General features: G+C 42.1%; 1 protein-coding gene across 5 annotated transcripts in view; it reads right to left on the bottom strand.

The window, feature by feature from the left end:
* The window catches only part of SUN1 (Sad1 and UNC84 domain containing 1), a 67,431-nt gene extending 43,583 nt beyond the window's left edge, over positions 1 to 23,848 (bottom strand). For 4 of the 5 annotated variants that reach the window (XM_063430387.1, XM_063430389.1, XM_063430390.1 and 1 more), the window contains exons 1-4: positions 23,654 to 23,848; positions 16,120 to 16,216; positions 5,477 to 5,671; positions 3,181 to 3,386 (exon numbers count right to left, since the gene is read on the bottom strand). In XM_063430387.1, the coding sequence (XP_063286457.1) occupies positions 3,181 to 3,386; positions 5,477 to 5,671; positions 16,120 to 16,196 (478 nt within the window). In that variant the 5' untranslated portion in view covers positions 16,197 to 16,216; positions 23,654 to 23,848. The remainder of the gene's footprint in view (positions 1 to 3,180; positions 3,387 to 5,476; positions 5,672 to 16,119; positions 16,217 to 23,653) is intronic. The other variant, XM_063430388.1, reaches the window with a different exon arrangement.
* Between the last annotated feature and the right edge of the window lie 1,776 nt (positions 23,849 to 25,624).

Below are 25,624 nucleotides of genomic sequence, written 5' to 3'. Positions count from 1 at the left end.
GCCGTCACATTCTATGTTTCTATGTTTCACACAAGATCACCATCACCGTAAACTCATATCCCTTAGGTCTAAACTGACATTATTACAATCGAAAGCTAAAAAAATCCCTAGTGTGGAATAAGCAACTATTTGATGTCCAAGGGAATAGATGTGGAAAACTCCTAGCTAATGAACTCAAACAAAGAGAACATATATCCCTCAAATTAAAACCGCTAACGATAAAATAGTGCAAACAAATGAAGAGATAGCAGGGACATTTAAGGAGTTCTGCCACTCATTGTACAACATTACAAAAAGCACACAGGATAGGGAGGCAATCAAGACATACCTAGCAGATATATTTGACAGAGCACTACCCCAAGCAGTGACTAGGTCCTTAGACAAGCCGTTCACCCTAACGGAGCTCACACAGGCGGTCAAATCCTCCCCCTCGGGCAAAAGTCCGGGCGGCTATTCAGCCTTACACTATAAAACGTACTTGAAGTAACTAGGCCAACATCTACTACTAGAAGCCATTAACTCAATAGGTCCAGACAACCCCATTCCTAAACCAAGTTTGGAAGCCAATATCACTCTCCTCCATAAAGCCGGGAAGAACCCAGACGTGAAAATATTCACAAAAATGCTAGCATTGAGATTGAAACCTCTGCTTTCAACCCTGATCCACCCAGACCAAGCAGGTTTTGTCCCTTCTAGAGATGCTTAAGATAATACTACAGAGGTCATACACCTCATCTATGGAGCACATGGGATCAAGATCCCTTCCATCATGTTAGCTATCGATGCGGAGAAGGCGTTCGACAGGGTGGACTGGAACTTCCTCCTGTCAACGCTGGAAACGCTGGGCTTTGGAATGAGGTGAATGCAGTGGATTCAGGCGATCTACTCCTTCCCATCAGCGAGACTCAAAATTAACAGATTATCCAAACCCTTCCAAATAACAAATGGCACAAGACAGGGGTGTCCCCTGTTCCCATTGCTATTCATCTTGGGACTAGAACCCCTGCTGAACGCGGTGAGGGATCCGTCAAGGGTGGAAGGGATGAGGGTGGGCAAAAACCATTATTTACACTTACTAAACCGGCTTCGTCCCTCCCAGCATTGATGGAGATTCAGTCCGAATATAGTGCCCTCTCCAACTTTAAAATAAACGCAGACAAATGTGAGATATTGAACCTTACCCTATTAGAAAAGGACAAAACTCAACTACAAACAAGCTATGCCTTACAATGGGCCACGAAGTCCATCAAGTACTTGGGAGTTAACATAACCCCCCCATAACAAGATGCTATATGGAGCTAACTTTCCACAAATCTTGGGAGCTATTAGTGCGGATCTGGAGACGTGGAACAAACCGCATTTTCGATGGTTTGGTAGGGTAAATATTCTAAAAATGAATACACTCCCCAGACTACTATACCTATTAGACACGCTACCAATCACTATACCACGAACCTTCAAGAATATTCAGTCGCTATTCACTCAATTAATTTGGGCCAAAAGAGGCCCCAGAATACGATACCACATCCTCACTAGGCCTAAGAAGAAAGAGGAGGTGGGCCTCCCGGACATTTGGCTTTATTTCCAGGCGATCCATTTAGGCCGTATCATAGACTGGTCATTTCAGACGACATCCAAACTTTGGGTCCCAATAGAACAAGCTCAGATCAGTGAATCACTGAAGACGCTGCCCTGGCTACTGGCGTCACCCAATGACTGGATGATCCCCTCACACCCGACGGTGACACCAACAATACAGACCTGGAAAAGAATATACACTATGCCAGACATAGCCCCTACTCCATCTCCAAAATACCCTATAACAGACAACCCACTTTTCATAGCAGGGAAAGGGGGTATGCAGCTAACACCACAGAGGGGTAAGAAGAAGATGGGGTATCTAAACTTAGTCGAGGTAGTGGGAGGAGGGGGTTTGACAACAGTTACACAACAGAGGGAAAGGTCCCGACACTCATGCAGAGATTTCAATATGAACAAATGCGACAATTCCTGAACGCACAGGGCCTATCAAATTGGACACCAAGAGATCCGACCAAATTTGAACTACTATGCTCAGGAGAAACTGCCACCTAAACCGACCTTCTGTTACAAACTCCTACAGACCCAGACATATACACAGCTACCATACTTCACTAGAACATGGAAGGAACACTTGGACACAGACTTGGAAGGAGACTGGCAGACTATTTTCAAAACAATATTTCATGCACACTCTAGTGTCCCACTACAGGAGGTTAATTATAAATTAGTTTCCAAGTGGTACATCACCCCAGTGGATGTCAATAGATTTGACGCCAACACGTCTCCCAACTGCTGGAGGTGCGACTCAGACAGAGGCACCTTTCATCATATATGGTGGAACTGCGCTGCAATATCGGGCTTCTAGAAAGAAGTTTGTAATACGGTCAACTTAGTGACGGGCATGAACATACCCTATAACCCAGAGGCACTACTCCTATACCACTTCGAAATCCCACACCGACAATTCAGACACTCCCTCATATATTTCATGTTGACAGCAGCTTAAGGCATTATAGTGAACAATTGGAAATCAAAGACTTTACCCTCTAAGGAAGACTGGTATTTGAAAAAAGAAAATTTTCAGGAATAAAGATGGGGGTCCCTAGATAAATACCATAGATACACAGATATATGGCAACCATGGAAACACTTCTTGAAGGGAACACTACCAGTGCTCCAACACAGACATGCGGGTTCTATAGGCGGGACGTGGGCGAAAGGAGGGGCAGGCTAGAGACGCATAACAGGCTAGAGACACAATACTACTCGGAATACACATCTCATACAATTCCTGACCTATATCCTGTTCCACACAAGAAATAAGGGTATGTAATGTTTATGTGCCCAACTAACTGGAAAATATCATTTGTATTTAGGCCATACACTAATGTTACTGATAATGTGTAAAATCTGTAAAATTGTGTGAAGTTGCGATGATTATATCTATACAATGTTAAATTACTATGTTTATATTTTTGTACTTTTGAAAGTGACAGAATGTGTACCAAAAAAAAAAAGAGGAAAAAACAAAAATAAAATATATTTTTAAAAAAGGGCAATAGAGGTTTTTTCTTCTATTCCCTCAAAATTTTCTCCTCACTCACCAGTTCCTTTAAAGCATTACACTGCACAACTCACCCCACAAATGATCCACTTCAGTCTGTTCTCTTATTAATGATTCGTCCAATATGGATGACATTGCAGTGGTATCACCACCACCACCACCACCAGTACTAAAGGTGCTCTGACTCAGGAAGGAGGAATTGGAGCCCGATTTCCTCTGCGCCGAATGAGGAGAGCTGGATGAAGACTGCCTGCTGTGGTTAAGTTGTTGCTTGAGTGACCTTGACAAAGAAAAGCACGACAGATAGTTCTCTTCCAAAACGACACAATATTGAAACAAGTGGTCTATTAAAAATAACTTCATGAATACCAGTAGTCATAGAGGCACAACTAAATGATACTGGACACCAGCTAATGTGTGACTAGAACCTTGATCAAAGACACCTGTGAACCTGTACATATAGAATCAACCTGCTCACAAGAGAGGATTGAGGCATTAAATGAACACTATAGGATCAGGAACACATACATGTATTCCTGAGCCTATAGTGTTAAAATCACCATTCAGGTAGCTTACCCCTCCTAACCCCTTTATAGAAGGGATTAAAACTCACCTTATTTCCAGCGCCGCACATGTCCTCCAGCACTGGCCCCCACCTCTGATCAACCTCCATTGTGACATAAAAATTTAAGATTTTTATCCAATGCTTTCTATAGGGATCTCCATTACTAAAACATAGGGATAGCATTGGATTGGCTGAAATCGTCATTGAGGCAGAATGAGGGTGGGGCCAAACGCTTTTTGGCAAATCAGCACCTCCTCAGAGATGCATTGAATCAATGTATCTCTACGAGGAAAATTCAGCGTCTCCATGCAAAGCACACTGCAGCACAACCCCAGGAAGCACCTCCAGTGGACATCCGAGGAGTGGCCACATGAGTTATCCTTAGGTGGCAATGTAAATGCCTGAAAGGAATGATTATACTCACCAGAACAAATACATTAAGCTGTAGTTCTGGTGAATATAATGTCCCTTTAAGGATCAAACAAAACCAAAAGAGCAAATCACTACCAACCCCAGATGCAGTCTGACTAGATTTTTCATTAAGATTTGGTCCTATATGGAAATGTTAACATTGCAAAGGCATATACATACCAACTTTTTATGGAATAACAAAGATTGCTTGATATATGAAAAAGCACAATATATAAAGAGCACAACAATGTTTATTTGTAACTGATAAAAAAATGTTAACGTGGGACTTCACTAAATACAGAGCTCTGTGTTCAATTATATTCTTCTGTCCACCTACACATGGTTTAAAATGAATGTAATGTTTTGATCTAATGTACGGTTCTTTTCATTCTGTTTGATTTAGACCTTTCACAGGTGTGTTGTGAGAACCAAATAAAAATAACACTATCACTATCTATTGCACTTATTTTTAAATCTATCCAGCAAGTAAGGCTTGATACCAGGTAAACACAAATAGAAAATGAATGGCACTGTAAGTGTTAAAGGGACACTCCAGGCACCCAGACCACTTCTGCCCATTGGAGTGGTCTGGGTGCCAACTCCCACTACTCTTAACCCTGCAAGTGTAATTATTGCAGTTTTTTTATAAACTGCAATAATTACCTTGCAGGGTTAACTCCACCTCTAGTGGCTGTCTATTAGACAGCCACTAGAGGGCACTTCCTGGTTTCTAGCACAGTGTCGCTGGACGTCCTCACGCTGTGTGAGGACCTCCAGCGTCGCTCATTTCCCCATAGAAAAGCATTGAAATGCATTTTCAATGCTTTCCTATGGGGAGCGCTAATGCACATGCGCGGCATTGCCGCGCATGCGCATTAGGTCTCTCCGGCCGATGGGCGGGATCAGTCTCGCCCACCAGCCGACGCAATCAGAGGGATGAGCAGCGCGGAGGAAGAAGAAGCAGTGACGTGGGACATCGTCGCTGCCTGAGGTAAGTTACTGAAGGCGTTTTCGCCCCTTCAGCAACCGGGGATTGGGGGTAGGAGGGAGAGGAGACCTGCAGTGCCAGGAAAACGGATTGCTTTCCTAGCACTGGAGTTTCCCTTTAACTATTCAAGCAACAGAGATGGATTGATATGCATTAAGAACACTTCTGGCACTCAAAGGGTTAAATAAGTGGAATCAATTTTAAAAAAATCTTCAAAATATTTTTTAAGAAAACTTCTACAATGTTGCATCCTTACACTAAATATTAAAACTATGGGGCAAGGTGTGCTTTTTTTCAAAATTTTAAACCACCAAAAACATTGTGTGAATGTAATGCAGTGAACAGAAATTAATAAAATCATCTTGGCAATCCCTACATACTACCTGTAGTCCAACCCATGACTTACCGTTTAAAAGTGCCCTCAGATGAGATACTTCCAGAGTAAGATGCATTGGAAGCAATGCTGTCATTGTGCAGATCACTGGCATGACCTCCTGTGGTCAGCAAGCGGAGGCTTCGCCGTGACATCCTTGGAGAATCGAAAACTGGATCCAACTTATGGAAGGTCTCAAAGTCAAGGGCCGCTGAAGAATAACTTGAGCTACAAACAATTAAAATCAGCTATTAAGTTATTTGTATGACAACATTTGAAGAAAAGAAAAACGGCAGCATAGACAAAAGGTGCATCTGTACAGATCTCCGATCTATATGGTACAGGATTCCTTAAACAACCAGACATTTTTGTAAACACCCATCCATGCAACAGATCCAGGATCTTTAAAAGGGACACTCCAGCATGAGTTTTCTAACCTTGGAACATTCCTGTTTCATGTTAGAGTCATGCACCAATCTCCAATAAGAAGTTACTTACCTCTAATCCAGCTCTGCTCCAGGAGATCACTACTAGTGAGGACATCAGTCAATTCATTGTTACTCAGACTAGCTTTGGGACAAAGGGAGTACAAGTTGCAGTGTGACCCACCAGCCATACTTTTCATAGAAAAGCTTGGAAAACCGTGCATCGCTATGAGAAGCCCTCACTTCCACTTTCACTGGGTGCTCAAAGCAAGTTGGGAAGGCAACCCTCTTGGCAGTTTACAGATATGAGATATTAGCAAGGAAAACGAGAAATCAGCATTTCAATAAAACAAGACAAGAGAGACATGCTCAACCTCTAAACACTTCAGCAAGATAAAGCACTTTCGGAATTTGAAGTGTTTGTTTAACCAGTGATCATTTCTATCCTGACGTGTCTAATTATGTTGTGCTTCCCTATTTTACGGTAGCATATTATTTTGCTCAATATAATTATTCAATAAATTAGCAGTTTTTAACAAATAAAAAAAAAGTTTAGTATTCTAGATTACAAAAAAATTGCAATAACACAAGGTGCAAGTATCACCAAGTGGCTAGTCAATTATAATATTAGTAAATGTGTTACATTTCGTTATTTTGTAGTGAACAGTATATACACATATATACACATATATACTATGTCTGCACAGATGGAAAAAAAAAAACATTTCCTCTCTAAAACCAGAGGGCTACCAGTTGTAGCTCTCATAGTGCCAGTTGAAAACCCCCAGTATCTAATCAATGGCTCCACTATAGCAAGACACTTTATTTGTAACAAAACATCTGCTTCCTCATGTCTAAATGTGCGACACGTGCACCAGCACACAAGTTGCCATTCAATGGCAAACAGCTGTAAGTGCTTAACAAAAAGCCCTTCTCAACAACATGTTCTGAGTCCAAAAGATCTCAATGGTACTGTGTGTAACGGATGATAACGGTTCTTGGAATAATTGTTTTTCCAGCATTTATTTTTAAAATAAAATATCCAGAATCTGCAGACCAGCTCGTTTTCAATTAAAATGCACTACATTGAGGCATCCTAACCCATTCATAAACCAGCAGCATATTCCAAAGGGCGCTAGAAGTAACTGTTAGGATACGTTTACTTACAGGAACAAAGGCTGTAATGAAATATAACTACACAAAAACTACATTTGTGTCCTATATTGTTTTCTGTATGGGGAGTCCACAAGCCTGATGAGTTGCCTAATTGCCACTCTAAAACAGAGGAGAAATGTATATCCACGATGCAACACTTCAGAATGCTCCTTCCTCTGTAGTACCTTTAGTTTTATGTGTATAGCCAAGCAGATTAGGAGGAAAAGCAGGAACTAAGTGAGCAGGATGTAAAACAAGTCAAGGCACCAGCAACCAATAAAAGGAGGTCTTGCAGGTTCTCACCAGCTGGAAGGAAATTTGTCTGGGAAGACAAATTCTTCAATTGACAGCGAGAGTTCACAAATAATATCACGTAGTATCTTATTCCAAACACAGTTAACAAAAATAAAAATTATAAATAATTGTATGTGCTTTTATTCAAACTTCAATACTGCAAATTAAATACATACCCAACAGCAGGGGTGCCCAAAAGGTAGATCCTCAGATGGTGTAAAACTACAACTCCGATGCTTTGCATTCCTTTCGAATGTTAGAATGAGGAGGTATCATGGAAGCTGTAGTTTTAAAACATCTGGAGATTTGCCTTTTGGGCAACCCTGCTCTATAGAGACCTGAGAGGGACACTAAAGTCACTTCAACTAATTAAAGTGGTCTGGGTGCACTATCCCGGTCACCGTAACCCTGCATTTGTAATAATTGCAGTGATTGAGAAACTGCAATAATTACCTTGCAGGGTTAACTCCACCTCTAGTGGCAATCTCCAAGACAGCCCACTCAAGGTGCTTCCGGGTCCTTCGCTGACTTTTGGTCTGCTAAATGGTGCTGACGTCCTCACGCTTTGCTTGAGGATATCCAGCGTACGCTAAAACCACAAAGGAAAGCACTGATTCATCAATGCTTTCTTATGGGGACATAATGCAACTGCAGCGTTCGCCGCACATGCGCACTAGCCCCACTACTTTCAGAGCTGTAGTGGGAGCCGCGAGGGAGGGGGGGCACAATTTTGTATTTCTAGCACTATAGTTTCTCTTTAAATAAATCCAGTTAAATGGATAAAACCTGGCACTATTTCCTTCAATAAATGTTCAGAAAGTTACAGAAGGCAAAGCATAGAAGCCCTCTATCGTATGAGTATCTCTCAGAGGTCGCTGGCAGATGATATAATCAGGTTTTTAAAGGGACATTCCCGGACCCATAATTATGGCATATCTTGAAAAGGGCCTTTAATAAGAAAGGAACATGACAAAAGATTGAAGAGAAGAGCAAAGGTGAAAACCAAAGTAATTTAAAGTCACATTATAGGCACCCAGACCACTTCAGCTCATTAAAGTGGTCTGGGCGCACTGTCCCAGTGCCCTTAACCATGCAATTGTAAATATTTCAGTTATTGAGAATCCGCAATAATTACTAACCAGTGTTAACTCCACCTCTAGTGGCTGTCTGGGACTTCCAGGCCGTTAAGAGACTTTTGGCCTCCTAACGCTGAATGTCTTCCCACTATGCAGGAGGTTATCCAGTGTAACCTAAAACTCCATAGGAAAGCATTAGACATTGCTTTCTTATAGGGCTGTCCTAATGCGCTCTAGGCACATTAGTTCCCCGAGGTCTGGAGGAGCCCAACCCAGCACCGAGAGACTTTAGCGTTGGATTCAGGTGACAAATGTTCTGCACTGGGTGAAGGAAACTAGCCTATAACTTCCCTTTAAGCGAGAAGAATATGCAAGATTAATTGAAAATTAAAACAAAACGCAAAACTCAATGCCAGTTTGACTTGTCAGAACCCTGAAAAAACAATGTTTGCATGATAAGTTCTTGTGGTTTTGTGCCAAACATCTTTTTGAAAGAAGGCTAAACCTTTCTCATCTGATCTCTCAAGATCAGAAGATATTCTACTGCACCCTCAGATTCGTAGAGTATATTCAAAATGACTATTCCACAAGGACAAGTTAGGTACAGCTGTAAGTTCTTGAAGCCCCTTTAAAATTGCTGTGAGCCTCTCTCGTGGGCTAACTATTGACCAGCCAGTCTGGATGGAAGTCTTCATATTCTCAATGCCAAGAAGGTGCTATCTTTCCTCCACAAATAAAATCACTATGTTGTATTCCATAATATATGCAATGCCTTCAAGAATTTTCTTTTATAGTTCTATTGATCGATATACATCGTGAATAAGACCCTTCGCTCTTTCTAGCTATTTGTGGATTACTGGATTTCCTGCAGCATACAAAAAGGAAATCGAGCAACTCATACTTGCCACAGTAATTTCCACTGATATCAGATGAAATCAAACGCCTGTTGTAAAGAACTTGTAAAGCAATTTCTTATATCAAAACACTTAAGATATTTAACTCCCCCTCCCTATTTGCTATCCATAGAATGAATATATGCCATATAAGAACATAATTGTTAAAAAAAAAAAAGTTGTCATGAATACTTCAAAAAAGAAAAATATTTTATCTACAAGTTTTCTATTTTCTAAATGCAGTAATAAACTGCTGAAAGGTGGAGAAGAAGGATACAGTTTGAATCCTCACAGCAGCTATACAAAACACAAAAAGATGGATAATTAGCCTCAATGACTAGTTCAGCCCTCAAGAAATTTTGTTAAGGCTTCCAATCATCTGACAGAATTTCACCTAGAAATGCAATTTAAAATGTTCTAAATTAATTATGCTAGAGACTCCCAGTTGGAGGACTGTTAATATGCAAGTTTAGGGTTGCTATATTCAAGTGTTTTTGAATACACTTCATAATCCTGCTAGACAACATATGAAGTACATGTAGTTCAGATCGTGCAGTAAGGAATTGGGTCCAGGAGTGATTACAAAGGAATCTATTAATTAACTGTTATATCCCACCTGCAGCACATCATTTGACACTTCTCGAAAATGCTCACAAGCATGAACAAGTATATGTCCAGGAAAACATCCTGGCAACACAAATTATTTATTAAACCGTTTGAACAGTGGGATCCATTAAGAGAAACCTAGCGATATATTTACAAGAATCAAGATTTCACAGCACAATATTATAAGGTTCAGATAAAATACCCGAACTGGGAGAAGAAATAAAATCTTATCTGGACATTTACTAAAGGCTATAAAGGCACATTTGTGCATTTGCCTTAGATTTGCAAGTTTGATTAAGGTCATTAGAGCCTGCTGAAAAATAATCCAAATTAAAAAAAAAAAGTTACAAATCTCAATAAATCCAGCGTCAATTTGAAGGCTTCTTATGCTTTAAGAAGTGCGCGTGTGTGAGAGAGATATATATATATATCACACACGCGCACAGTTTGTAAGCTTAGCACTCGTGCTTCATGTCTTTCTCGTCCATGCTCGACTGCACTGCATATAACCAAGGTTTAGGAGATATTCATCGCTCAAGGTCTTTTAGAAAAAAAATAAAACCTATATAAACACACACAGCAGTCTGCTGGGTGGAAAAGGAAATATAAAAGGAAATCCAAGGCTATTCTATAAAGTGAGATAGCGTGAGACAGAGCAGCCTTACAATTTTACTCTCTGTGCAAATAGTTGTGGGTAAATATCGTCAGACATATATGTTGCTTATACTAACCAAATTCTACATACCGTATATACTCGAGTATAAGCCGAGTTTTTCAGCCCATTTTTTGGGCTGAAAAACCCCAACTCGGCTTATACTCGAGTCAAGGTCTGTATTATGGCAATTTGCATTGCCATAATACAGACCGGGGGAGAGGGGGGCTGGCAGAGCTGTACTTACCTTTCCTGCAGCTCCTGTCAGCTCTCTCCTCCTCCGCGCCGTCCGTTCAGCACCTCGGTCAGCTCCCAGTGTAAGTCTCGCGAGAGCCGCGGCTCTCGCGAGACTTACACTGGGAGCTGACAGAGGGAGCTGCACGGACGGCGCAGAGGAGGAGAGAGCTGACAGGAGCTGCAGAACAGGTAAGTACAGCTCTGCCAGCCCCCCTCTCCCCCCCACTGAACTGCCACTGGACCACCAGGGAAGGAGAGCCCCCCTCCCTGCCATGTATCAAGCAGGGAGGGGGGACGAAAAAAAAATAAAATAAGAAATAATAATAAAAAAAAATAATAATAATAATAAAAAAATAAATAAAAAAAAAGGGGGTATAAGGACCACTGTGGGAGGGGGGGGGGTATAAGGACCACTATGGGAGGGAGGGGGTGGGATAAGGACCACTATGGGAGGGAGGGGGGGTATAAGGACCGCTATGGGAGGGAGGGGGGGGATAAGGACCACTATTGGAGGGAGGGGGTGGGATAAGGACCACTATGGGAGGGAGGGGGGTATAAGGACCGCTATGGGAGGGAGGGGGGGATAAGGACCACTATGGGAGGGAGGGGGGGGATAAGGACCACTATGGGAGGGAGGGGGGGGATAAGGACCACTATGGGAGGGAGGGGGGGGATAAGGACCACTATGGGAGGGAGGGGGGGATAAGGACCACTATGGGAGAGAAGGGGGGATAAGGACCACTATGGGAGGGAGGGGGGGATAAGGACCACTATGGGAGGGAGGGGGGGGGATAAGGACCACTATACCACTATGGAAGGGAGGGGGGGATAAGGACCACTATCGGAGGGAGGGGGGTGGGATAAGGACCACTATGGGAGGGAGGGGGGGAGAAAAGGAACACTATGGGAGGGAGGGGGGGATAAGGACCACTATGGGAGGAAGGGAGGGGGGGATAAGGACCACTATGGGAGGGAGGGGGGGGATAAGGACCACTATGGGAGGGAGGGGGGGGATAAGGACCACTAGGGGAGGGAGGGGGGGGATAAGGACCACTAGGGGAGGGAGGGGGGGATAAGGACCACTAGGGAAGGGGAGGGGGAAGTAAGGACCACTAGGGGAGGGGAGGGGGAAGTAAGGACCACTAGGGGAGGGGGGGGGGGGATAAGGACCACTAGGGGAGGGAGGGGGGGATAAGGACCACTAGGGAAGGGGAGGGGGAAGTAAGGACCACTAGGGGAGGGGAGGGGGAAGTAAGGACCACTAGGGGAGGGGTGAGTCAGGACCACTGGGGGAGGGGGGTGAAGGAACACGGGGGTGGGGAGGTAAGGACCACTGAGGGAGGAGGAGGGGAGGTCAGGACATATGGGGGGGGGGCAAATATCCTTGCACCGGCCCTGCACACACTGCATTCATACACACACTGCATTCATACACACTCTGCATTCATACACACTCTGCATTCATACACACTCTGCATTCATACACACTCTGCATTCATACACACTCTGCATTCATACACACTCTGCATTCATACACACTCTGCATTCATACACACTCTGCATTCATACACACTCTGCATTCATACACACTCTGCATTCATACACACTCTGCATTCATACACACTCTGCACTCATACACACTCTGCACTCATACACACACACTGCACTCACACACACTGCATTCATACACACACACACTGCATTCACACACACACACACGCTGCACTCATACACACACACGCTGCACTCATACACACACACGCTGCACTCATACACACACACGCTGCACTCATACACACACGCTGCACTCATACACACACACGCTGCACTCATACGCACACACGCTGCACTCATACGCACACACTGCATTCATTATACACACTGTAAATAAATATTCAATTAATATATTTTTTTTAGGATCTAATTTTATTTAGAAATTTACCAGTAGCTGCTGCATTTCCCACCCTAGTCTTATACTCGAGTCAATAAGTTTTCCCAGTTTTTTGGGGAAAAATTAGGGGCCTCGGCTTATATTCGGGTCGGCTTATACTCGAGTATATACGGTATTTGAAATTCAGCTCCTGTGAAGATATTTTAACGCAGTCACTGAGTGCCATATCCACATGTAGTCACTGCTTATTCGTGTTTCCCCCATTGTTCCCAGTGTTCTGTTCCTTGTTTCCCCGTTCAGGAGCGCTCATACAAATGGAACCCGTTAGTCTCCCGAATGAGGACCACCTCAGTACTCCATTAGAATGTTCACACCAATCAATCAGAACGTTCGCACCTGCTACATAAGTGCGAAACTGCAAGGGAAGTAATTAATGAGTGCTCCCCTGGGTGGCCGCCATTGTGTATAGAAGAACGTCACCCAGGGGGAGGATTCGAATCCCAAAAGGAGACGCTTCCCTTGCGGGGTCTTGGCACCGGGACTCCATGGAAGGGTCCCTGAGGTTGGTGGTCTCGTTCCTCAGTGGCAGAGTGAGCTATTGGGAGTGGAGACAACTGGTCTCACTCCCCAACAGCAGAGTGCAGTCCAGGGGGAGAAGTGTTCAGTCCTTCCTCCCCAGCAACAGTGTAAGGTCAAGGGAATAGAGACAACTGGTCTCGTTCCCCAGCGGCAGTGTGAAGTCTCGGGATCAGAGACAACCGGTCTCGTTCCCCAGTGGCAGTATGAGGGCCAGAGAGTGGAGACAACCGTCTCACCCCCCAGCAGCTGAATAAGATCCAGGGGGAGAGCACAGCCGGCTCTCTTCCGAGAGGCCAGCCACAACCCCAGCGTTTCTCAGGAATCAGAGCCGCGACGGGCTCAGCACACAACTCCCATCATCCACAGGCAGCCGGGAAAACTACATACACAGGTGATGGAATGGCCGGGAGGGCACACTTGCTTGGGTGGGGTTTTTTTACAGGCTCAGAGACCCCTCTGTACCAGTGCCTGGGCTGGACGGCCTCCCTGGCTAATGGCGCCTTATGTCTAAGTTACCCTGTAAATAGGAGGGTGCGGGGTGCAAAGCCGGCCAGACCCAAGCAGTGTAGAGGCTGGCCGAGGATAAGTACTGTTGCGGGTATGGCACTCACTATGTATACACTCCAGACAGTGGCGAGCTGACCATGTGGGTCATGCTGTGGCTGTCGGAAGTGGACAAGCGGGAGGTGTGTGACGGAACGCCATCACTGAGTGCCATATCCACGTGTGCCCACTGCTTATTTGTGTGTTTCCCCTTGTTCTCTGTGTTTCATGTGCTGTACCTTGTTTCCCCTTTTCAAGAGCACTCATATGAACAGAACCTGTTAATCTCCTGAACGAGGAACACCCCGGTACTCCATTAGAATGTTCACACCAATCAATCACAACGTTCGCACCTGCAACATGCAAAACTGCATGGAAGTAATTAATGAGTGCTCCCCTGGTTGGCCGCCATTTTGTATAGAACGCCACCCGGGGGTACCATCCGTATCCCGAAAGGAGACTCACCTTGCCAAGTCTTCGCACCAGGACTCCACAAGCGGGTCCCTGAGCTTGTTGGGGTCACTTTTGGGGTACTGGCAGTTCGGATTGCCCTAACTAGTCCTAAAAGACCTGCGTGGAGATATCCACCGGAGAGAGACGCGAGCCAAGCAGAGAATCCCTGGAACTGTGAGTCGGCCTCACAGCCGCAGAGTCCTAGCTGGCCGCCTGGAAGTCCGTGCCAGCCAATTAGAGAAGGGTTACCATTCAAACTAGTTTTGCGCCCTTTCTCCTGGCCGGTGAAAGCCCTCCCCAAACGCTGGTTGGTGCAATTTGGTTTCCCGCCCTTTCTTCGGATTGGCCGTTGCATTGTTTAGGTGCGAAGTTTGAATTTACCGGACTAAACCAAGCAACCCCGTGGAATTAACTGCTGTGATGTACAGAGCCTCGAGCCCCAGACTTTATACAATTATTTCTTGGGCTCTGTACATCCAATAGCCCTGCCAACTGCAGTGGTCCTAGCTGGGACCCGGGGCTATCCAGGGATGTGTGTTTCATATGTGCACCCCATTCCCTTACTGGGGCGCAAAGCCCTCTAAGTTTCCCTAATATATATGGTGTATTCTATTGTCTGTGCTTGTTGCACTGTTGGCATCTCCCAGAGTGGGAGATGGTTATCTGTAAACCATCCCCTTCCAGTCTGGGGTTGTGTTGAAAAGAACCGAGACCCCCTGCAGGGGGGGGGGGGGGGTGTGCATAAAAGCTGTCTGTACCAATAAAGCATGGTCAGTGTTGTACCTCCAGAGCTGTGTGTCGTCCAGTTACTGGAGGGAAATGGGACTCTTGATATTCTAATTGGTTCCTGAACGGCTGAAGGAAGCAATTAGCGGAGGTAACCAATCTGGTTACCAGGGGTCCGCTACAGTATTTGTTTGGAAGACACTTCTCAAACAACCTCCGTTCAATTGTTGGTAAATATAACCAAACGTGCAGACAAGTTGAAGGAACCAAACAGACCTGAAAAGTTTGGACAAATTTGCCATCACAAATTCAGTTTTGCTAAAGTCAAAGAGAAATTTGTGCAGTTCCACAATATGCAGCGAATACTTCTCTGGTCTGTTGAACAGGTAATACTAGTTTTTAAGGAATGTTTATGATTGGTTGGAACAATTTACAATTCAAAAATCCTACAACTAAGACTGGAATTGCAGGCATGTGGACAGCTTTTCATAAGTTCACTGATCATCCCTAATCCTCAAACAGACTTCTAGAAAATTCATAAGAAGTGCACCATGAACTCTAATAGTCAATTTTACAGCAAAGTTGCAGGTTAGGGGGGGGGGGAATCAAAAAGCTCCAACTTAATAAAAATTGCTTGACAACACTTTTCCCTTAACGAAATATTGTTTGTGCTTTACATACGATCGCTGGGTGGGGACGTAGTAACTAAGTTTCCAATAGTGAACATCTGACTCATCAACGACAGACACTGACTGAGTATGTAAGAAGGACTTGCAGTCAGTCTGACTCTTTATAGGAATAAACATGTGTGTAACTTCTAAACATCCACACAAAAAAAGTCATAAAATCATACATAATCCTCCAAGTTGGACATCAAAACACCTACAAATCTTACAGACACAAAATTAGAACCAAAAAAGTCAAACGCATACAAAGAATTTACAGTCATCATACTGACAGCTACAATCTTACCCATACTGTAGTAGATTCATCTTTTTAGTACGTAAAGAAAGGAGCTCATTTTTGGATTTAAGAACCCCATCACCAGGTCATGCAAGAAAAAAAAAAAACAGTACGCACACTGCAAAGCACTTAACACATTTTAGGAACACACTGCAAGGTACAATTTGAAGCTTCACGTCTCACCTTAGAGCATAGGTGTACCCAGTGTTGTCTGGCAGACACTGGGGAGGAGCATATGTGTGAAGATGGGAGTAATCCATTCTTATCAAGTCAGATCATACTGTAACAAGCAAAAGTGCAAATCACAAGAAGGTTACGCAAGCAGAATGAAAACATAAGGGTCCAAAAAAAATACAAGCCTTCTCTAAATAGACGAAGTATGCTGGTTATTTAAAAGCTGCAGTGCATGCTCCATGTGCAGTTATACACATTTTCCCCCATTAGAATCAATGCATATGTGCTGATGTTCAGCACATATGTCCAAGAATAAGCAACTGAAATTTACACTCACTTTTCTGGAGTTTGAAAAGATTTTCTTCATGCTAAGCCAGTGAATATTAACGCAAAATAATCTGTTCAAACAGTTCCCCCTCAGAAAAATGACACACCCTTCCTAATGCAGATTCTGACTCATCAAGATGCTGCTAAAATATCCTCCTGCTTTTATATATAACTTTGTTCCAAGTTCTATTTAACAGAAAACAAGGAAAAATACAGAGCACAATTTTTTCTCCACAGTGAATATGCAAATAGTGTATCACGATAACATTCTACTGCAGAAGGACTAATATTTATATGCTAGAGAGGATTTCACAATAGGAAGACAAATATAACATTGTAACTTTAGAAGTAATTGCAAGTTAAACAAGTTTATCCAAAATGTACTATCATAGCTTAAAGGGACATTCATGTCATCAGATCTACTACAGCTTATTGTATTTGTTCTCGTGAGTATAATCATTCCCTTCAGGCTTTTTGCTGTAAACACTGTCTTTTCAGTGAAAGAGTGTTTACATTACAGCCTAGGGATAACTTCACTGGCCACTCATATGGCTAGTAGAGGTGCTTTCTGGGGCAGTGCTGCCCTCTGCATGGAGACACTGAACTTTCCTCTTAGAGATGCATTTATTCAATGCCTCCTTGACAGTCTCAGCCAATCCTATGGGGAAGCATTGTGATTGGCTTTTGTTCAACACTTCTGATGTCAGCCAAGGCTTTTTGCAGTAAACCCTCTTTTAAAAGAAAATGCATTGTTTACATTACAGCCAAGAGATACCTCCACTGGCCACTCCTCATATGGGTATTAAAGGTTCTTCCCAGGGCAGTCCTGCCCAGTGTGCAGCACTGCCATTCAATGTGTGCACCCTCTGCATGGAGACACTGAACTTTCCTCATAGGGATGCATTGATTGAATGCCTTCTTGACAATCTCCGCCAATCCTATGGGAAAGCATTGTGATTGGCTTTTGTTTAACACTTCTGATGTCAACCAGACAGATTAGGGGCGCAGGCAGCAGCCTGAAATGCAAGTAAGATTTTACTATATTTAGTGAGGCAAGGGGGGTGAGGGGGTTAGAGGCGTTTATAACCATGTATTCCTGATCCTATAGTTTAATCACACCTAATCAACTGGGAAGCATGCTAAGCAATATGGGCTCAATGTAGTGAGATCAGTGCCCAATGGAAACCTTTTGTTCCCCCAGTTAAGGGGACAGCAATATATATTAACTTTTGCTGAGTTTTTGGTGTTTAATAGAAAAATAAAATAAAAATTCCCTACTAAATAATTAAATGCATGCACGATTTCAGTGAAGATAGGCCAAAGAATTAAAAAAAAAAAAACATTCCATTGGAGTGTTCCTTTACATAAAATAGCACAGGAATGTTTAAAGTTCAAACATACTCACATTTTATGGGGCATGCACTGCCTTTTACTGCTCCAAGAAATTGTGTTTTAGGGTGTATATGGGTGTGGCAGAAGGAAAACAAAACAAAAAAAACTGAAATCAAAGCTATACTCAGGTTTGTTTTGTCTTTGATAACATTTTACTTCACAACTTGCCAACACTAGAACAGGAGAGGAAGAGTTTTTATGAGCAGAAACCCACATGCCATGAAAAGGAAACTTTCCCAGATTCTTCACGGTTTATTTTCTAAGTGAGCATAATGTGGGATTTTTTGGTGACCAGTATTCAATACTGTGTGCATATCATACACAATTTTCTCTTACAGGAGCGCTGTCACTTTTGAGCTTGTCACAAAGATTGAAGAAAAAAAAAGAAAGTCTTGTTTGACTGTGTTGGACTTTCAAATCCAATAACTTCAAAAGATATAATGGAGACAAGGACTATATGGTCTTATGTAATTGGCATTATTTGCTAATGGGTTTCTGCCAGTTTACTTGAAGGACTATATGAAATATGGTGATGTGGAGATGGTAGGGCCAAGAAGGAAGAAATTAAACTAAGTATATCCTAACTGCTCCCACATTTGCCACATTCACCACCACTCTAGCATATACATTGTCTTAATACATTAAGAACACCACTTCGGAAGTGCAAGGTCAGCATGATTTTAAACTTCCGTCATGTGCCCTTAGGGGGTTAATTTTTTTTTTTTTCCAAGACCCCACAAATCACAGCACCACACTAAAGACAGTTCAACTGCTTAGCCAGCACATTGACATCAGGGGGGCAAGTAACTCCTAAAGTAACATTCATGGCTGGAGGCAATTATACCACTTAAAAAAGGACAATGTTGACATTATACCCATTTCATCTAATTAAAGTAGCTAGTGTCTGAAGTCCCCTGGCATAGTCCTTTCTTTTCCTTCAGTGTTAAACAATTTTTGAACTGAATGAGGGTCCCTGGCCTTCCAGAGGCCAACATCCATTAGAGCTAAAGCAAAGATTACACTTCATTAGCCTGGCCAAATTATGTCACCATTAGTTGGTGATGATAGGCTGAAAGCTGTCAGCTGACACTCTCAGGCCAATTAACACCAACAATTGCTGCTCAGGCTAATAGTTCATGGCAGCACAGAGTGTCAACGGGCTGCGGAGGAGACTGGTTTACCATTAGGCCATTAAAAATGGTTTAACACTGAACAGAAGGACAACTATAACCATTTCAATTAAGCCATTTGGCTACTACAGCCGATGGGCTAAATATTATTGAGTAAACAGCACTGTCATTTTTGCATAATGGTTGCACTTGAAGAGCCAGGACTTCTTGGCTTTTGATCATTTTGAATAAAATTTCCCTGTGTGACTTAATAGATAACAAATCGTTTGTTCTCCAATTGTTTAAACCTTGGTTTCAAAGGACATATTTTCACTATAAGAGCGTAACAATATTGGCACTGTTGCTGTGTGCTTATGTACCACTTTAGAACAACTGAATAATAAAGTAATCAATGTGTTATATATATATATATATATATATATATATCTATCTTTGGATTAGAGTTGGGGCAAGCTCTACACTTAATTCCACGTTATTAACCGTTGTCTGTGCCAGTAGAGTTTTTATGCATTTAATTTGCTTTCACAGGGATGGTCTACAATGAAATGCTGTTTCTTTGACAGATACCAACCGCTTCTTCCAGGAAAAGTTAGGACCAGTGATTTGCATGTAACTATAAGTGCACATTGGACCCGTTTTATGTGATGTGCTTATATTTCCCTTGTTCTTATAATACCGACATCAGTAACTATTTGTGGATGAAGCATTTTGAAGACATTTATCCCTTTAGATACTGAAAGAGCAACGATGCGGATATTTTGAAAAATAAGGTGACAGCAGTCAGAATGCAGTGTTCTAAACACTAACAAAATAACCCAAGGCTAAGGTGACAAAATGGTGGACCTCCTGGTGTTGCACCACTACAGTACTCCTGATTAAGATGATTTTCCAGTCATGAAAGGTTTCAGTTTTATGACAGCTTGGAGAGGTCTACCTTTTGACCAATTCTAATCTAAGGCAAACGCTGAGCTACTGATCAGCTAGCAGTAAAACAAACGAAATTATTTTTATGCAATTAGAGTATTATAAAGAAACAGGGCAGTAGTCTCACTTAATTTGCTGAAAGGGTTTCTACAACCCCTTTTCACTGATAGAATAATTGCATATTGGCATTATTCTATAGATTTCCCACTACAAATTTAAAAGTAAACTTAAATTAAGCACCAAGCAAAGCATCCCTTTTTATAGAAAAACCTTTGATTGAACCATTTTACAGATTCAAGGTGCATGCACGAGCTCTAAAACAGGGGAGGGGAAACAAAGTTCAAGGCTGCCTAAGTCACGTGTGCTGGGGGGGTACAACTTGCATCCATCACACAATTCCTAATATGTCTATATGTGCAATATTTGAAGCTGAAACACCGCAAATCCAGACTCCTACCACCATGACCACTTCAAAAAGCATAAGTGGTTATGGTGGTTTGAGTAACCCTTTAAGACATTGAAGGTTCATGCAATAGCTTATAGCTTCCACAAACTACTATAATGAAAAACATCCAGAATACATTTTAATGTACAAACAAAAAAAATTCAAATAAAGAAAAGCAGATGAAAAAAATTAGCCTAATATTCACACTTTTATGCAAATATCTAAAGAACAAGAGTAATAGTTTGCTTCATTCATCCACTCTGTCAGAGAAGCAAGCAGAGCCTTACCACATTAGAGAAGTCTGTAGATTAATTTAAAACGAAGCCAACAGGTTGAGCAAATCCCTAATCTAATGTGAAATCTATTCACAAGCTGCTTAAGATAATGCACTGTATAATTAATGTAAAATTAGTCAGAAAAGTAATCTCTTCAGCCACCAAAACACATACATGCAAAATACTTTCTTTAATCTGTATGTGCAAGGCTCAGATCGAACAAATTTAAAAAAATAAAACCTCACAGATATAAGTAATGAGACTCCATCATGAAGAAAATGAGAGGCAGGTAAACCTCTTGAGCGTAAATTCTACATACTACTTCACAGATTAACAAATGAAAGATTTCACATTTTCTGAGAAGCATCTGAAGACCCCTATGTAGCATTTGGTGGTGGATGCTTATTGCATTATTTTGGTAGCCCATGGGTCTATACAGACAGTACAGTGGTAAAGTTGTGAATGTAAAGTACAGTCACAGGTTTGATTCCCAGCAGGAATCAAAAAGGTCAGCCTTTCATCCTTCCATGGTTACAAAAATGAGCATCATTAACTTAGGTAATCATCTTAATCTGGGAACATAATGTAAAACTGGTGAAAGCTTTTGGCTCATTCCTGAGCTCTTATTCTAGGAATCCCAAGGCTGAGAGACTGAAGAATTAAAGGATCACTATAGGGTCAGGAAGACAAACCTGTATTCCTGACCACATAGTGTTAAAATAATTATCTAGCTCCCCTGGGCCTGTCAGGCCTCCATAAATATAGCAAAATCTTACTTGTATTCAAGCCTGAAGCTCTGCATGCTGTTTGCCTCAGAAAAAACAGGCTGTCTGCTGACATCAAAAGTGGTAGCCTGATCCAATCACAATGCTTCCCCATAGGATTGACTGAGACTGTGAAGGAGGCCAATCAGCATCTCCTAATAGAGATGAATTAAATCAATGAATCTCTATGAGAAAAGTTCAGTGTCTGCATGCAGAGGGAGGAGATACTGAATGTTTGGATGCATTTTAGGCAGCCATGACCCAGGAAGGATCTCTAACAGCCTTTTGAGGAGTGGCCAGTGAACTTATCACTAGGGTGTAATGTAAACACTGCATTTTCTCTGAAAAGACCGTGTTTACAGCAAAAAGCATGCAGATAATGATTCTACTCACCAGAACAAATTCAATAAGCTGTAGTTCTGGTGACTATAGTGTCCCTTTAAGAAAGGCCGCAGATAAAGCAAAACTTTAGTAAAGTTAGTGTTGTACAGGCATACTTTATATGGGCATCAGTAGTTAGACGGAGTCTGGCCATACTACCCCATTATGCTCAGATATTTTATTATGGTCCAACTGATATGGTCCAATTTCCAGCACTAAGTTGTATAGAAATAAAAATGAACAAAAACCATTTAAATAGACACTGGAAGCAAGTAGAAGCTACAATAAATGGTATTTGTTATCTACAGCAATATAATGCAACTCCGTGTTTCTCCCACATGAGATATGTGCATAGTACTGCACATCCCAAGCAGAAGCCACCCCCCTGCCACGGCTAATACACACGAATAAAGCATGTCTTCCCATTAATGCTGCTGCTGGTCAGGATAAACTTTGTCTTTTACAATGCAGGCAGTGGATGGGTTACTAGGAGTGTGATATTTACACAATTAAGACCAGCTTCTTAGTGTCCAAATCCAGTTGGATCATAGGCCAGGAAAATTGTTGCTCACAGCAGATGACTTCTGTACAGAGAAGATTACTGGAGCTGGCTCGGTTTGCTGCCGCAGGCACACAACTGCAAAATGCTTCTGTCCTATAGAAAAAGCAACTAACTGCTTTACAGGCACTGTCAAAACCTAATGCTTAACCACAACTACTAGAACATGTTCCTGAAAATTCCCACACTGTTGGGGTTATCCTAGTTGTGGCCTTTCAGGCCTGAGGAATAGCCAACAGTATGTCTAAAATAGTATCTCCTATTAACATATCAATAGACTACTGCTTTGTCCGTGAGAATCCAATTCCCAGAATGTGATTAAGCCTTTCAACACTGCATGGGTGAGCACTAAAAGGGTTAAAGGAAAGTTGAAGCCAGATGTGCAGGGGAAAGGGCAAAACCAGTGTTTGGGTAAACACGTGTAAACAAGCATTTTGTTTACACTTGGACAAAACCTTGAGGGGGCAGTGCTCAAAATTTACAGCATCTGTTCCTTCATTAAATTGTGTCACTACCTTTACTCTATGGGGATTATTCACCAAGCAGTGATTGGCAGTAAATTAAATAGACTGTAAAGTTTAAAAACAAATGGCCAGTTTGGAAATAAAAAATACAATCTCCAACTCTCCTATAGTTACAGCAAGGCTATTTAAGCCTAGATTTTGCAATTCGTTTTCAATTCTCCACTACACGTTGGAATCTATTGGAGCAATATAACAAAAATACAATTCACGCTAAAATTCAATCGTTTAAAACATAGCACCTACATATACTACAGTACAGATGAAAGGGGACATTTTTAAAAATGAATTAAAAATAAACAAAACAGTGAAGTGAAACAAGGTTACGAAGACCCTGCTCAGACAAGCTTGCTGTCAAAGATATTATAGGGAGACATGTTTAATACATACGTACTCTTCTCACCATTCCATCAAAAAGTTTTACAGCATCCATTAACATGTAATTAAAGGGAAAACAGTAACGTGTACGTATTCTAATGATACACTGGAGAGTTTGTATCTCTCCGGTTCCTAGAAGGATTATTAGCAGTTTGCAGGACATGCACTTTTGACATTTGCATACTAACACATACAGGGGCTGTCACCAGAAATGACGCCTGTTACTTTAAAGCACATTGTGTGTTTACTCCTCGTTAGTGTGCTTGGGCCTCTATACCAATATAAAAAGAACAGCACTGCAGCTTTTACATAGGAACAATCTTGCTAATTCAAACCACCAGCATAGCAACGATGAGAGAACACTGAACTATATATAACTTGCTGAATGAATCTGAACAGCTTGTCAAGTACAGCGCTGAATGGGAATGACCAAATTCACTAGCAAACCTATGTCTCCAGATCCCAGGGTCTGCGTGGTTCATGTCCTCAGAGAGGAGGTTATATCCCAAATTCTTCCATCACAAAGCGGCTGGCAAGGGGCAAGTTTGCAAGTTGACAGTAATTCCTAAATCCACACTGCTGCAAGATCCCAAAATGGCTTCCCTGCCTCAACAAAGCCTGAAGGATCAGCCTGCTCTGATACACCCACTCCACAGCCTCTGCTGTCTGTCTGAGCCACACTTCAAACCTATTGGGCAATGGGAGCATGAGCCAGCCCTTGGCTTTAACCCCTTAGAGACCTTCCAAAACAGAAAGCATGCATCACAACAGACACACTCTTCCAAGCAGTCTGAATGAAAACCCATACATGTGTAGTTTTTTTTTTTGCCAAGAAGCCGACATGCAAGGAACTGGTTTAACTGTAGTCAGAGTGATTTACTAACAAATATATAGGAAGGGTTTTCTCTGGAAGTAAATTAACACAGATTAAAGGAATTGTAGCAACACATTAAATGTAAGTAAACAATTGGTGAAGTGCAAATACATGTTAAATAAATAATAGAGTAGGATAAAGTATAAACATGTTTTTATTACTGAATTAGAATAAAACATCAGAGCACGCATAGTATCCAAATAGAATACAACAGTAGAAAAACAAAGCGAACAGATTATTTTGGTGTGATAAGAGAAGTCACTCTATTTTATTCAGTTAAAGGAATACTATAACGTTGTGGATATAAACCTGCATTACTAATGATATAGTGCCCCTGCCTCAAACTTTATAGGTTCTCCTCTCACATCAGATCACACCTCTCCCCCCCCCCCCCCCCTCCCTCTTTTTTGTAACCACTACGTACCACGTTTCTCCTCCTTCAGCAATGTCAAAGCAATGGAGGGACCTAATGCGCATCAAATCATTGAATTATTTGCAGTTGAGTTTTTAATGCACGAATTCAGTGTTTATTGAATAAACCCCACAGTTATTTATTAAACTGAGAACTGTGAAAAGCAACATTCAGGCAAAACAAAAATGTCAAACTGCTATTCGTTTACAATTATCTGGTGAATTGCAGACAAACCATTGTTTAGGGAATAACCCTGTGAGAACTAAAAAGTGCATTTCTATGTTGAGGCCAAAATAGCAGGAGAGTTTCACAATGTTTTCAGCTACTTTGGCTAGTTTAGGGAATTAACCCTACAGGGACAAATCAGATTAACTTTTTATGCACATCTTACAGCCTGCAGTACTATAAACTAGGGATTCTGGTTCGGTATTTTTACTTTCATAATGGACAGTGTAGGATTAACATTTATTGCACAATAAAGCTATAAGTATATTTCTATATTTTTTTCAAAGATAAAGTAGAGTCCATGAAATCTAAAACAGTTATTATAAACACCATGGCCACAACATTGAGATATAGATATATATAGTGCCATTTTTTCCTGACAAAGGTCTTACTCCAAGTCTGGTATAGTCATTAGGCCTTATTATCCAACCTGGAACAAGAATTACCAGTCTGTTAATGTCAATTCTGTGCATACAGGTCATCTGTTGTCAGCATGCACAGCATCACATAACAGGCATCTGTTTAACCCCCTGAAGTTAAGACAGTGCACAGACACTCCTGGCCAACAAAAATAAATCATCTATAACAGGGCTCAACATATCCCAGGAGCCAGATCACCATAGCGAATAATATTGTCCTGGCGCCTGGATCTGTCAGCCCTGTTCCGTTACAAACATCCCCATGCAGCTCTCTGCACCCTGGGAGGAAGTGAAGGCGATACAGGAGGAGAAGGGGGGAAGTCTGAACCAGCGGCAGCCCACTCCCATCAGCTGCAGCAAGCCCTGCTGTCACCTGCGGCTGCCCAGTCCCACTGGATCCCAGGGAAGCCACCCCCCCCCTGTGCCCAAAAGGTATTAAACAAGAGGGTGATAAAACTTTTTTAAATTTCTGTGTGGGCGCGCGCACA

Source organism: Pelobates fuscus, chromosome 8 (genome assembly GCF_036172605.1).
Source record: "Pelobates fuscus isolate aPelFus1 chromosome 8, aPelFus1.pri, whole genome shotgun sequence".
Classification (NCBI taxonomy): domain Eukaryota; kingdom Metazoa; phylum Chordata; class Amphibia; order Anura; family Pelobatidae; genus Pelobates; species Pelobates fuscus.
The sequence above is the reverse complement of the archived record's forward strand: the minus strand, read 5'-3'. Positions and strand labels throughout refer to the sequence as shown.